The following is a 14,950-nucleotide window of genomic DNA, read 5'->3' as shown; positions in this document are numbered from 1 at the left end:
ATGGTTCCCTGTTCCTCAGATCACTCTGTTTAATGAGTCCTCTGGCTTTTCAGTTGGCAATAAAATTTTACAGAGTAAGTAGCACCAATAAACACAAACTTGTTAGATCTGAAAAGTGGTCAGTAAGGGCTGTGCCCAAAGCTCACTGAAGTGAAGGAATGAGTTAGGCTGGGAAAGGCCTCTGAGACGGCATCCAAGCTCTGCCTGAACCAGCACCTTTGCCAGCAGAGCGGCTGAGTGCCACAGCCAGTCTGTGCTTAACCTCCTCCAGGGACAGGGGCTCCCCCACCTCGCTGGGCAGCCCACTCCAGTGTCTAACCATTCCTCCTACATTCCCAGAGACCTCAAAGGTCTCTGGAGCCAGCACATGGCTCCCTCACAGGATAAACAGACAGCTGCCTCTCAGAGCTTGATCTCTGCAGGTGGAGGCAGCGCTTGGCCTCTCAGCTGTGCTCCCACGGGCACTTCAGTCAGACAGGAGGGGCACAGCCACGTGTGACTGCAGCCAGTGCAAGGCCTGGGGCTTATCTTGGACTGGGGAAGGAGCAGGGTTGTCATTACAGCCACACTGGGAACTAATACAGCAACATTATTGTTACTGAAAGGAGATAAACATCACAACCGGCAACAACAGCAAGAAGAGCAATTTGAAATTCCATTGCACTTCACGCTTATCCTGGAAGAACACAGCAAGGCACACTGGTGCTGGCAGAGCTGACAGGAGATTCTATCTACCTCATATTTCAGCTCAACCAGCAGTCTGACAGAAGTCCCAGGATTACATTTCTGGGGCTGGCTGTGCCTGTGCAGCATGCTGATACCAAGGCCTAGACTGGCACTCACGTGAAACACAAGGGCAAACCAAATGTTGTTTACATGTATCTCCTATTCTTCCAGCACTAAAGTACAAACAATCTGGAAACTCTGGTAACAAAGTCTGCTTGCAGTGATCTGGACTTCTGTTTATTTAGTATTTGGCAAACATTACTTACTCTTTTCTACTTCAGGTTTCAGCCTTTTATTCTTTATGAGAATCTTTCTTTTGAGGTCATTGGGAGATGGTAAGGCTTTACCTTGTTCAAGCTGTAAAACAATTCAAAGAAAATGCTCAGTAATAACACCAGCCCTTTGGCCTCTGTGTACCTGTTTGGGGTCTGGATTTTAGGGCAGCAACAGCAAGGGGCAGTGAGGGAGCAGTGCCACCTCGGGCACACCCAGGAGGCTGTGTGACTGCAGCTCCTGTGCCAGGGGGAAGCTGTGCTCAGCTGAAGCTGCTGGATGAGCCAGCACTCAGGTCTCCAGCCTGTGCCAGCCTCAGCTGCACTGCTCTGAATGTTTTCCCACCTCTGCTGCCTAGCAGGGGGCATGGATGTGACCTGCACCTCCTCTCAGAGGAATTCCTGCTCCCCCCCTCCCTGTGGCTCACACAGCCCAAGTCACAGCCTGGGATCATTTCCTCTCTAAATAAGTCACCTTTGATGGTCCCCTGGAGCTGCAGTAACCCACCTGGAGAGTGGAAATGGACTGGCACTGGGGCATGGAAAACTAGCCAGTCCTCAGCTAGGTAATGGGGACTGGTGTTCCAGCAGGGCCACAAATTCAGTACTTCTCACAGGCAAAGGGGATACACACATACACACACAAGGAAGTATTAAAAGAAGTTCCAGTCTAACAGAAGGAGAAACAAAACTATTCAGTAAGGAGGAAAAGTATGAAATTCTCTGATTTAAGCCCCATCACATCACTGAGGCTAGCAGAGACTTGGGTAAGGTGATTAGCACCCTTCCCACCTCAGGCTTGCTATGAATTTTATCCAGAGAGTTGCTGGTACAATGATAGAATATTCTCTGTTGGAAGGGACCCACAAGGATCATTGAGTCCAACTCTCAAGTGAACAGCCCATACAGAGATTGAACGACAACCTGGCATTCTTAGCACCACAACAGACTGGGGTTTCCAGCAAAGCCCAAATGACACAGGAGCAGAAGGTGTTTCCATAAATAGTGACAATTCTTAGACCTATTCAGATATTCTGATCTCTTAATCCAAGTCTGAGCTAGAGAGAAGCAGCACTCCAGAAGAACAAAGCACCATGAATTGAAACCAAATAAAAGCAGCAGAGGTGAGAAATAACAAGCCAGAGAAAAAAAAAAAAAAAAAAAAAAAAAAAAAAGCAAAACCAAGAAAACCTCACCACCACACCAACCCAGCCCCAGGAGAATGGGTGCAAACCTGGGTGCTGCCCAGCAGCCAGGCAGGCAGCCTGAGCCTGCTGGGTGAGCACACTTGCTCCGAGGGCACTGAGGCTGGAACTGCCCTGGGTGTGTACTGTAACTCCACTAGATGTCAGTGCTGCAGAGCCCATCTCTGCAGTCCCACACAGGGCCACCCTCGGATGCCCCTTGGGACAAACATTCGCTTTTCCTTCACACCAGACCTGCTCCAGCCAAGCGCCAAGTCTCTCCTAGCCTGCCTCCCTCCGGCACTGGCCCAGGTTCTCAGCTCCAAGCTCTTGCCAAGGGCACCTGCCAAGAGCTGCTCCTGCCCCCTCTGCAGAGTTTGCCTTGTGAGCAGCTGGGCACTGAAGCCCACGAGGAGGAGAGGACACAGAATGCAGGGGGCTCAGCAGTGCTGCGGAGCACAGGCAGCTGAGGCTGAACTCTGGGCTCTGAGGCATGGCAGCCTTTGGGCAGCTGTGATTCAGCCATCCCAGAGAGCTGCTGGGAGCTCTCTTCTTGTGAGGACGTGTCAGTGTGCTGTGAACCTCACAGGGGACACTGCAGGTTCAGTTCTTTGGGATGCACTTTTCACAGAATTCTCACAGAATCACCAGGTTGGAAGAGACCTTCAAGATCACTGAGTCCAACCCAGACCCAACAGCTCAGCTAAACCCTGGCACCCAGTGCCACATCCAGGCTTTGTTCAACACACCCAGGGATGGGGACTGCAGCACCTCCACCACCTCCCTGGGCAGAACATTCCAGACTCTTCCAGTGATAACTTTTTCCTAATATCCAACCTATACTCCCTTGGTGCAGCTTGAGACTGTGTCCTCAGTTCTGTCAGTGCTGCCTGGAGAAAGAGCCCAGCCCCAGCTGCCCACAGCTGGTTTCCTCAGAGGTCTCCTCAGCTGAGACCACACAATTTATAAGCAATTGTTATAATTAATTGTTTTTAAACAGTGACTGGCAATTTCAGAGTGAGGTGTGACCTGCAAAGCCAATGCCTGTGGTGTGTTTTATGTAGGTGCTGATATTACATCCCACACCAAGGAGGGGTTTCCCCAGGCAGCTTGCCAGAGCCTTGTACAGAAGAGATCAAACAAATCAGACAAAGACAAGTCTGTACCAGAAAGCACAGCCACCCCAAAGCACTAGTCACTTCTGAAAGCACAGGACTGACAGTGTACAGCACTAAAGGTGACATGGTCTCACTTTATCATCTCTTTTAAATAAAACTAATACAAAAAATAGAGACTGGCACAACATAACATACTGGATGTGTTTCTAGAGGCTGCTTCAACAGGAGATCTCCAAAAAGATCTTCACAGTATTTTGACATCTTGTACTGTTGATATTTGCTGGAAAAGATTATGCCAGTTAATTTTTAAATGTAAAAAAGAAATCACTATCACTCAGCACAAAAGAATAATGCTAAGTAATGGAGACATCCCAAATGATATACTGCCCACTTTGTTTCAACTGAGAAGTATTACTTTACTGTAATTATACTGTCAATAAAAGTCTATTATTTGACACAGATGAATTTAACAAGACCAAAAGAGTAGAATAACTGAATTTCACACAGCTAATAGAACATCAAATAGATTTCACAGTTTTATCACAGATAAAAACATTGCCACTATTAAGTTACATCAAGATTGATTAGTATATTAATGGTATATTAAGTGACATCCAGTAGGCCTGCATACCCCCCCCAGTTTTCAAGTATCATATCATAGTATTTTAAACCCCATCATCTCTCTCAGACAATGCACAATTTAAAAATTAACAACGGGCACTACACACCTGCAGTGATTTTCAAATGAAAGAATGACAGGGTACTCTGATGTAACAAATGCTGTTTCCTTAATGGCTTGAATTACATCCTGCAAAAAAGCAACCACAGGATACAGGTCAGAATGGATCAAATTAAAAACGTAATCAAAGGAGTTTCTTATTATCCACCCCACCCCGAGAAACACAGGGATGTCTTAAATGTGCAAATGAAGAGAGAAGGCAGAAAGAACCCTGTGCTGACACCCCACAGCAGGATGGCACCTCCACCACAGCCAGCAGTGGGAACTCCTACTCCCACAGGAACTCCTGCACCTCCAGGCCCCTTCCACAGGGCTGGGTGGTGCAGGTCAGGAGTGAGCCCCACAGCCTGGGCCAGAATCCCTGGCCCTGTCAGTGCATCCCAGTGAGGAGGGGAGGCTGCCCTGCTTGCACTCCCCTGGGCTTTGCTGCCGGGCGTAGAGGCGGTACCTTGAAAAGGATGTCTGTGCACATCGCTTTCCCATGGGTTATTATGGGCTCTTGGTCTTCACCTTTGCCATCCCAACAGTCCAGCTCAACACACCTGAGGATCCAAGGGAAATAAACACAGTGTTTTATTCCCGGTGAGCTACCTGGGACATGTTTTAGCAGTGATGGTCAGGGCAGTGAGTTGCACACCGGTTTTGGGCATTGCACAACTCTTTCTAAGCTGTACACGTGTTATTTCAGACGACTTCTGTAACTTTGGATATGCCACCTTAAATATGGCATGTGTGAGTCAGTATATTCTCATCTGACAATAATGTCTTTAGCACTGAGCCACTCTTCTTATTCTACTAAGCCAGGAAATTAAGCAGGAAATGATAAATTTCCTGATTCTCATTAAGATACAAACTTTGTCACCATAAAGCAGAAAGCCCTCTGAAATTCTTCAGCTGTCATTCTGAGATCAAACTTCTGCTAACTTTCTCACAAACTCTCCTTATATCATTTCTACATTCCTCTGCCCGAAGGAACGCTTTTGTGAGAAAAACAAGATTATTAAACAAACACACGTGTTTTCATTTGCCACACCAACACATTTACACATTCAACTGTACAAGATATCAACACCAAGACACATTATGCAGTACGTTTAAAGCATTAGATTCACAAATAGGGATTATCTCCTGCTTCCAACCTGCATCCAGCCAAAAGCACTTGTCTGTACATCTCCACTGAAGACTTGCCCCCAAACTGCCTGCCTGTTAAATAGGTATTGTGGGAGGAGCTGATGAAGTAGTGCGCCAGAGGATGGTCCATCTCCTGGTACAGCTCCAAGCGGTCCAGGAACATGGGGGCGTTCTCATCTGACATCAGGTACCGGCAGAAGCCATCACTGGAGATGACACCTGCGGGGAAAGGAGCCTGGTGAGTCACTGCCAGCAACACGGGGTGCACAGGGCTCCAACAGCTCCCAGAGCAGGAATCCAGCTCTCCAGAGCCTGCTATTGACACAGGCTCTGCCAGCAAGCAGCTCTGCCCCTCCTCCACTCCAGGCTGCCCGGCAGCTGTGCAAAACGTGCCAGCGTGGTCCCAAATTGAACCCAGGTGCCCACCAGCTCAGCACCTGAGACCAGCACTCACCAGCAGAGGTGAAGGAGGCAAACAGGCGGTGGCATGTGCTCAGAGCAGTCCCAACATGGAGCAGCTCCTGTGCCCCCCTGCCCCTTCCACAGTCAGTCCTGCGCTACGCCACTGTCACCCGCAGAGCCTGCTCCCCACTGACACACACGGGGACACGAGCCTCTCTGCTGGGCTTCAGTCACAAAACACTAGCAAAATCTACACCACCTTCCAGTTCACTGTTTGAAATACATGTGCATACCTTTGCAAATGGAAACAGAAACCTACAATGAACATGGCACATACAGGAATTCAGAACACAGAATTCATAACACCTCTCTCTTATCTGTCTGCTGGTCTATGCCTATAATAAAGTATAAAAAACCACAAATTAAGGGGTAATTTTTAATGAAACCAAATTAGGAATAATTAGTATGCAATATCAGTTTTAAAGAGGCCAAGGGTCTGAAAAATGAAAATTATCTGTGATAGGGAAGAAGGGATTACTCACACAGAGCTGCTGCAAGGAATGGTTACCTGGCACTAATTCTGACGTTGCTTTCTCTGAAGTAATTTATGAACACTCAGCTATTGCAGTCCTATTTTTATTTTCTTTAAGTCTATTTTTCTCTTACACAGAGAAGTGGAGTGATCCCAGTTTCCATTCTACTTCTAACTTTCTGAAAAAAAAACTCTAATGGAGCTTAAATTTTCTGTGCTTGGTGTCAGCCAGGGGTGAACTGCTCCAGAATGTTTTACTCAAGTCCTCTCGGCTGATCCTGAGTATGAAAGAAAGGGGGTAAAAAGAAAAAATCTGATTTTGAAGGGGAGGTATTTTTCCCAGCAGAGCACTTCCCTGGTCCAGCACCCTCCACAAGTACTTGTCCCCACACCACAGGGACTGCAAACTCCCTTTTAAAAGCCTGAATGCTTCAGAACAAACTCCCCAAATGCCCAAACCCAGTGAACTCTGAATCCCCTCCCTCCCCCACTTACCTTTCCTCTTCAAGTCTTCATCTGGCTCATATGTCTCAATTATCTGCATTGCTCTTTTTGTGTCATAAAAGGGAAACAAAATTTCATTGAGCCGAGGATCTCGTTGGTGCTAAGGTGAGAAAACAAGGGAATTCAGCAAAACAAGACAGTGCATGGCCATCACCCAAGAGCATTTCATTACTGCAGGTGAGAAAGGAAGAAGTGGATGTTTAAAAAAAAAAAAAAAAGCAGCCCTAAAATTTACAGACTATTCAACAGCAACTTCAGCATTAGGTAGAAAATTAATTTTATCTTTCATAGGCAGTTTGATCACAAGAATACTTTTTTAAAGAGAAAAATCCAATGCAATCATGTGACTGGTCTTACTCTTGCTTATTCATGAAAATAATGACTGCACATGGAATCTGTGCAAACAGATGTTGAAAACAAATAGCTAAATGTCCCTTTGTAAATTCTCTCTCTCATCCTTTTTTTGGCAAAGTGACAGACTTGACTGGTGGCACTGGAATCACCTCTGCAAAACTGCAAATCTATCTACAGCTAAAGCAAAAGCTATACTGTAAATACAGAATTTGAAATTTGAGTTTAGAAATATGCAAGTACTGGATGATTATTTTGAATCCTGGAAACGTTGTGTTTTTAACTATTCAAAAACCAGCATAGGTTCTTGGAATAAATATGCACAAGAATTTCACAGCATCATCTCTTAATTCACAATAATTTACAATATCAGGATTTCATAATACATGTCACGTTTACAATTTAGCAGTGATTTCCAATAGACTAATAAACTTCAGAATTTATATGTTTTCACTTTGTGGTGTGCTATGTAACTTTGGTTTTTTCTCCACGCTGGATTAGAGCTGCACACTGTGTGCCTGATTCTCCATTAAAAGAAAATTAAAACCAGAATTAACAGAATAGTGGCACGTAAGCAGATGCAACAAAACAAAGATATAAATATGACTGTGAAAACACTCTTTTACCCCAGAAGGTGCACAGTTTCCAAGCTTTAGCTTCAGCAGAATTCAGAGATGTAAGAGGCCACCCCCATATTGGCAGTCAATAATTTGGAGTGACAGGATGGTGTTGACATGGCTTACACAGCATTTGCTGTAATTCCTTATGCGGAAACTTTTAAAATATTTTTCTTTTCCCATAAGAAAAGTAACATCCAATCCAATCTCTTTTCTCACAGCCAATCCAGTGGTGCACGTGGTTAATTAACTCCAAGAAATTACAACCAATGCCAAGTCAATCATGCAGTTAGGGAGGGAGGTGTCAGGGGATGCTGCTGGCAGTCTGCAGCACCTCAACACAGCAGGTTTGCTCAGAGGGGCTGTGGGGATGCCCAGGAACACTCAGATCAAACAGCACAGAGAGCAGATGGAGGCAGGACACACCAAGAGCACCACAACACGGCATGCAACAGCTCCAGGGGGACGAATGACAAGGCTTTACACCCCTCGTGGCAACACAGCACCTCAGGAAGGGGCCAGAAACAGCAGGGAAGGCTCCCTGCTCAAGAAAAGAGCTCTTCCCCACTCACTCTCTTCTACAGTTAGTAATGAGCAAGCAGAAGAAAATAAATGGGATAAAGCAAAAAGTCTCCTCTCAAGAAAAAGTCCCAGAGTTATCAGAAGGAGCTGAGAGCAAAATATTCTTCCAGTTGCAGTGATCACTGCTCATTGTTGATCCTCCCGTGGAACAGAAGGGTATCCTTATGTTCACTGTGTTTCAAAAACAGAGATGGCAACTGATAAAGATCTGCTTTCAAACAGTGATCATGCTCTCCAGTGTTTCATGGGGAAACATTCTGCACCCCAGAACTTGGAGGCAGAGGGAACCTGTTTTGTTTTCACCAAAACCTGACGTGTGAAATTTCACCTCAAAAGATAACACAGCCCAGGATTAAGGGTGCATGTGCCCCAAAGCTGTGTTTGGCTGTTCTGCTTGCCCTGGCACACAGGGCACTCCCAGGCAGGGGAGGGTGAGCTGACTGCAAACAGAGAAAGGGTGTCCAGAGGGTTTGCACAGAGAGCAGAGCTCACCCAGCCTGCCCAGCACTGACAGTGGGTGCACACTGAGGGACACAGCCCTCCAAAGTGGGGCAAAAGCAGCCCTGCCCAAAACCAGCACTGCCCTGGCGCTGCTGAGAGGGTCCTACTGGGGAGAGGAACAGCTGGGGGATGGACACAGGGACTGGGAAGGAGGGAGGAAGCAAGGAATTGGGAACAGGAAAGGATCTCCCCATGCCTCCCTCCCAAAAGAATGGACGAGCACGGGTCAGACTGCTGAAAATTCCATTTAAAGTGCTGCTTGCCTTGTTATTTTATTGCTGTAAATGAACTGCAGGAGGAAATCCCAGTGCTAGTGATTTCAGTCCCTTCTCTACTATATCTCCTTTTTCATTTTTTTCTAAAATTTGACTTTAAAAATAGGAGATCTAGACAAAATACTCAGTGCACGACAGCAATTAAGTTTCTAAAAACTTCTCAGAAGCTTTAATACCCAAGTACAATTAAATCATCTGTGAGCCAGCAGCATTTAAAAGTCAGAGAGAGGCAGGAGTTTGGAAAAACTCCAGGAAAGCTGCTCACTACTCTCCTCTCATCCCCAGTAACATACCCTCATGCTCTCTTACAAACCCATAACACTTAGAGCTTCTGCAGCATGCCTTGGAGGTTACTTCAAAATAATTTAAGTTAAAGAGTCTCATGAAGAGTTGCTCTGCCAAGTAACTCCCCTCTCCTGTGTAATGACAATAACCTTTTTATATTTCCAGCATTGGACACCACTGCAAATTGCAGCGCTGGCCAGCAGCCAAGGGACAGAAACGCTCCCTGCAGGAGGCACAATCTGGGTCCTTTTGTGCCTTTCAAATTATGGCCAAAACTTTAAACTCTGTTTGGAGACCAGAGGACCTCCAACACAGACCAAAGGCATTGCTTTCAGTCACCAGAATAAACGTCCTTCCCTAGAAAAAACACTCGAGTAATTTATGCCAGCTCTGGTCCTGCACCAAAGGGGCCCAGCACAGGACTTCCAGCTGCAAAATGTATTTTGTCAATATGAATGCAGTCAACAAGATGCATTTTCCCCAATATTACCTATGAATTGCCCCAATACTGTCTATATTTGCCTATATAAAATAACATTTCTAATTCTGTAAAAAGAACTGCTGAAGTCACACCAAATTGAGAGCACAGCAACTCAACCTTAATTTTTCCATCATTTACTGGAGGTAGGGGGTTCTTACAACTGCTGGCAGCTTTCTTCAGAAGTTTGGGCTTCAAGGAACTACACTTTATTTTAGAAGTGCTCTCTAATTGTTTTGGTTTAAAGATAAAGCAGTAATTTACCTGAAACTGAAGGGTGACACTAAAGAAATCAGAAAGCAAGGTGGTTTAGAGTGGGGATGTGCTTCAAGCAGCAAAAGGCACCTAGCACCACGGGTGAACTGGGGGCTGAGGTGCTCCAAAGGGATCATTTCTGAGTCAAATCACAACGCTGCCCTGTCTCTCCCCAGTGCACAAGCAAAGAGGACAAGCCCTAACTCTGAGCCCAGCCCAGCAAACACTCAGACACTGCCTTGTGGAGGTAGCTGTGATAAAAGGATGTCTCACAGCAGCAAGGTTAGGCCTTGCCAACAGATAGGAACTAAAGCCCCAAGTATGTAACCCCAGTTACGTAATCAAGCTGTTCATCCTCTCTCTCTCTTTGCTTTTTGAATACCCTTTCTACAAGTAATTCAGGTTTAGTGAAGAGTAAGGCACATGTTCTGTGCTGAAAAATAAAATTACATTTTAGATTTGATACACAGGGAACTTACAGCTTGATCTTCAGATTGAAGCATCCAATAAATAAACATGTATATATATAAACATATATACAATTGAACTATAACTAGTAAAACAATTTTAGATGGAGAGATTTTTTTTGGAAATGCACCTAAAAATGTCACACAGTGAGGCTGGCAGCTTCCCATGTTCAGGATGACAGTACTCTACTGGTACAAAACCAAGAGGGATGTGTCTGCTTTCCATGGGTGTGCTCTTGTCAAATCCACATGCTGCATTTGTTGCTGGAATTGCAAAGGAGGCAGTTTTCTATAACTTACTGTGCTTTAGGAATAGAAGAGCCCAGCCCACAGTGTTTATTGAACTACTTCACACACTCCTGATGCTTTTAAGAAATGCTAAATACTTCTGCCAACAACTGCATTCTGGAAATACAGCAATAAAAATATTTCCTCCTATTCTGCACACACAGTATTTAAAAAATCATATACAAACTCTTAAAATATCCTCTTAAATCTTAGATGTGTAACAGATTGAAACACTGCTGCTGAGGAGAATGAAATCCCTGTTTATAAACACCTACTTCAGTTTCTCTGCTATTCTTGAAGGGCTAGTTGATATACTTAGCTGGGGCCTACAGGTAAAATAACCTCAATCCAATCCTGGGTGTGTTTTAGTGGAATGAACAGCACAAACCACACAGGACACACACACCACAACACAGGCACAGGTAACCGGGAGGTGCAGCTGCAAGGCCGAGGTGCAGAAAGCAGAGGAGCACAAGGGCTGAGCTGATTTTGCCCCTGGATGTTCCCCCAGTGGAAGATCAGCAGGTCAGAAGCACAGCACACAAGGGCACGGGGCATGCAATGGGAAGGCTGGGATGGGAGTTAATGTATGAAAAAGCTTACTTCATTTAGAAAGCTCACTAATTGGTCTACCGTTAAATAATCAGTTTTGTCTCCATTGCTGCAAAGGAATTTATTAGAGAATGTGAGTTTTTGTACACAGTGCTACAGTAGGTATGATTTACATGTTGACATTGCTAATACTTTTAAAACCACCTACTATTTTCTACTTGAATGTAGCAGTATAATCTCAAAATGAACAGGCACAGAAAACATGCTATCTATGCTTGGCACAGTACATCTCCCACAACGTTATCTTCCTACCCCTGAACAAACATCACATCATAAAACAACATGTAAGTCCTCCAGCTGAGAATAAACTGGGTGAAGAAACTTTTTAAACTTCAAATTTCTTACTCAATTTAATTAGTTCACATACTGTGTTAATCACCTAAAGGAGCAAATTAAAAATTACAGTAGTTAGTAAAGCCAATGCAAGAAAAAAAAAATTCCAGGTGCTTCCTTTAACTCATGTAAAAGTTGCTCTAAAATACAGAGTGAACTTTTACATTAAGAGGCTGAGAAGGGAGGAAGGGGTAAAACATAGACTGGAGCTTGCTCTAAAGTACTGCTGATGCTACTAGGATTCAAGGGCAGATACATTTTACAGCGTTCTGTCACTATTAGTTATGGACTAAAAATACAACAAAATGTCTTTAAAGCAAGATGATATTAAATTTGAACTTACATCTTCTTAAAGAGATCCTCTATGTCAGTTCGGGGACATATCTTTTGGGTAAGCTCATAAAATTTCTCATAAGTAAAAGCTGCAGGCTCAATTTCATCATTCTGCAATGAAATGCAAAGGTACATTTATGCAGACAAAAGAGCTTATGTGCTCTTTTCCCAAGAGAATACCTCATATCAGAAAAAAGCAACTGAGAACTGGTTTAGCTCCTTCCCAGGTATAAATTTCCCTGCTTTCTTTTGTACTCTCTCAAAGTAATTCTAAGTTCATCTTCATTGTAGATCTGTTAGATGTGCTTGTATTCTCACCTCACACTAACAGCAATTCTACATAAACACAGAGCTGGAAAACAAGCTATTTTTCTTCTGAAGCTTAATAAAACCAAAAAACAATCCAAACTCAAAAAAGTTCAAGCGATCCCCTCTCTGGGGCTGCTGGCAGGGGCTCCCACTGCAAGTGGGACAGAGCTGGGGAGCAAAGAGCAGGAGGGCTCCAAGAAATTCAACAAAACAATCTATTACACGCATACTTTGTACTTAGCATAAATGAACAAAAGGTAGCTTGTGACAGAAGAGAAGGGAAGCCTCCTCTAGGAGGTTTAAGGAGCTCTGTGTCATACAGATTTAATTACATTTTGGCTCTAGTAAACAACCTCCAGCGATTAGTAAGTAACCCGCAATAGGCACGCTTTTTGTGATGCAAACGACTTCGATTACCGCTACAAAGGTGAATGAGTCATCACCTTAGTAGTACACAAAAGCACTTATTCACAACCACTAAATACCTTTCCGCTGGGAAGACCCAATTCCTTCAGTGCCTGAAAGATCACTTTTTCTGTTTTACCTGATGCAAAGGTTCTGGTTATGCTAAAACAAAAAAACAGTGGAGAGAAAAAAAAACCAAAACAGAGAAATGTCAGTCATTTTTAAACAATCAGGTCTCTCTCGCTTTCACTGCCAGACTTTGCTCTGGCTTCAGCTGATGAAGGGAAGGCGTTCCGAGCAGGAGTGCGGTGGGAGAAGCGCTCTGAGCTCCAGAGAGCAGCGCTGCTCTGCCTGCGAGCAGCCACCGGGACACCCACCAGCACAGGGCAAACCCCAGCGCCTGCTGCGCTGCTCCCCGACCTCACAGCATTGTGGATAACACCAAATCCCCGGGGCCAGCCACCCTCCCTCTCAGCTGCCCCTGGAACACGCACACCGAGCTGATGAGCGTCCTGCTCCTTCCCAAAGCACGACTGCACCGCGCATCACGGCTTTCACTTGGAATGAGATCGGCCCCACAGAAATGCAGCTGTTTGGTGTGGCTAACAGGAGAGTGTCTGTTTCTGATTCCCTTGGAGAAGAGGCAGAATCACCCCTGGGTCTGGAAGGGGGATCCAAACCTGACAGTTCTGCCTCTGTTTAGGGCTTGAGCTGGAGTGCTGTGACCCACAACCCTTGATTTGGTGTCCCCCTCTGGAGAGAGAACCTTTAGTGTGTGCCCAAGGTGTGCTCTCCCAAAAGCTGTACGCTGGGAAACTCTCAGTGGCTGCTGGGAAGAACGTGTTGCTCTTCATCATCAACTGAGACAAACATTTGCTGAGACTCTTAGTCAATCTCATGCATAATAAATTATTTCACTTGGCAAGAAACAAATTGTGGCTGCTATTTGTTGCCATAGCAATTCACGGTTGTTTTATTCTCCAAAACACTCTAAACTGCCTATGTAAATATTTTCATACTAATAAAATTAAGATCGGGAAGTGAAAATATCTAAATGATAAAAAAATATTTTAACAAAACTTAGCCATGTTTTTCTTCTTACTGGGTCCTTACACAAGTTAGATTTCTATGTCCCTATTTAGGCATCTAAGTCAGCCGTTTAATTTTACAAAGCTGATAAGTTCCAAGATATTTTCACTAAAATATAGACTGAGTTTAACTTTAGGCACTTGTTTCTTAAAAAATTCCTCAGGCAACTATTTTTTCTGCTAATTCTAAACCACAGAGTAATGTTAGCTCTACAATTTACAACCTATTTCCAGCCCTGTAAATTTCGATGTCTTTTGTAATGAATTGGACTCCAATAATAAATGTCCTGTAAAACATGTAATATTGGTGTAAGTAATTAATCAGATGTGTGCCAAGATTCCATGGCTGCAGGGAACTTACTTTTGGTGCCAAATGTATTTTTTTATTTCTCAAAAGCTGACAGCAAGCACAGCAGTAATTTGTAATGACAGCAGCAGTGTAGAGAAGATTGCATGAATCAAAAAAGATTGTAAAAATACAGCGTGACACGTTCATTTTACCAGGCTATTGCAAATAAAACTTCTTTTCCTTCTACCAGAAGAGACCTCATCCTAGCAGATTTACATTCATCTGGACACCTGCAGGTGTTTACTCCTCATGCTCCACCTGCAGTGCTTTGGGGCTCCTGCTAACATGCCAGGGCACCTCCTCATAAACACTGAAAATCCTTCCCACCTCTGGAACTGAGGGATATGACTCTGTTGTGCTTACTGATGGATTACATGACTTGGTTACTTCTGACCTGAAACACTTTCCAGCCATCACCTCAAAAATCAAGCCAGCCCAACCTGTGGAAATCAATCTTCTACCATGGCTGCCCTGAACTGATCAGCTGGGCTTGACCTGCCTGCACTGCACAGGAAATTATCGACCTTAGATTTCCAACCAACACTGAAGCATTGCCACAGATTTCTTCCACAGGCTCTGGAGTAATTGATATGAAACATACTTGAAAAAACTCTACTTTCAAATTAACTTAATTAAACTAATTAAAAACAGATTTAAGGTTCATTTGTCATAGTTTAGCTCTTTCTTTTTTTACTTTGTATTTTCACAGTAAGAACCTAAACTTGCTTGAACCCCTTTAAATGTAGTGATACAAAGGGAGAAGCACAGCCTGAGCAAAGCTAACTTCTAACCAGGCTCTAGATGAGCAGATGCA

General features: G+C 44.3%; 1 protein-coding gene across 7 annotated transcripts in view; it reads right to left on the bottom strand.

Annotated features, from left to right (window-relative positions):
- PLCB4 (phospholipase C beta 4) overlaps nucleotides 1-14,950 on the bottom strand; it is a 175,399-nt gene that overhangs the window by 46,951 nt on the left and 113,498 nt on the right. For all 7 annotated transcript variants that reach the window (XR_014616088.1, XM_084203734.1, XM_084203733.1 and 4 more), the window contains 9 exons: nucleotides 12,780-12,861; nucleotides 11,996-12,096; nucleotides 11,311-11,368; nucleotides 6,600-6,708; nucleotides 5,179-5,389; nucleotides 4,488-4,581; nucleotides 4,029-4,108; nucleotides 3,496-3,580; nucleotides 993-1,083 (listed from right to left, as the gene is read on the bottom strand). Coding sequence is in view for 6 of the 7 variants with exons in the window: in XM_084203734.1 (XP_084059860.1) it covers nucleotides 993-1,083; nucleotides 3,496-3,580; nucleotides 4,029-4,108; nucleotides 4,488-4,581; nucleotides 5,179-5,389; nucleotides 6,600-6,708; nucleotides 11,311-11,368; nucleotides 11,996-12,096; nucleotides 12,780-12,861 (911 nt within the window). In the remaining variant the exon portion in view is untranslated. The remainder of the gene's footprint in view (nucleotides 1-992; nucleotides 1,084-3,495; nucleotides 3,581-4,028; nucleotides 4,109-4,487; nucleotides 4,582-5,178; nucleotides 5,390-6,599; nucleotides 6,709-11,310; nucleotides 11,369-11,995; nucleotides 12,097-12,779; nucleotides 12,862-14,950) is intronic.

Source organism: Fringilla coelebs (assembly GCF_963513975.1).
Source record: "Fringilla coelebs genome assembly, chromosome: 3".
Classification (NCBI taxonomy): domain Eukaryota; kingdom Metazoa; phylum Chordata; class Aves; order Passeriformes; family Fringillidae; genus Fringilla; species Fringilla coelebs.
Note: the sequence above shows the minus strand (reverse complement) of the source record. Positions and strands in the feature narration are given on the sequence as shown.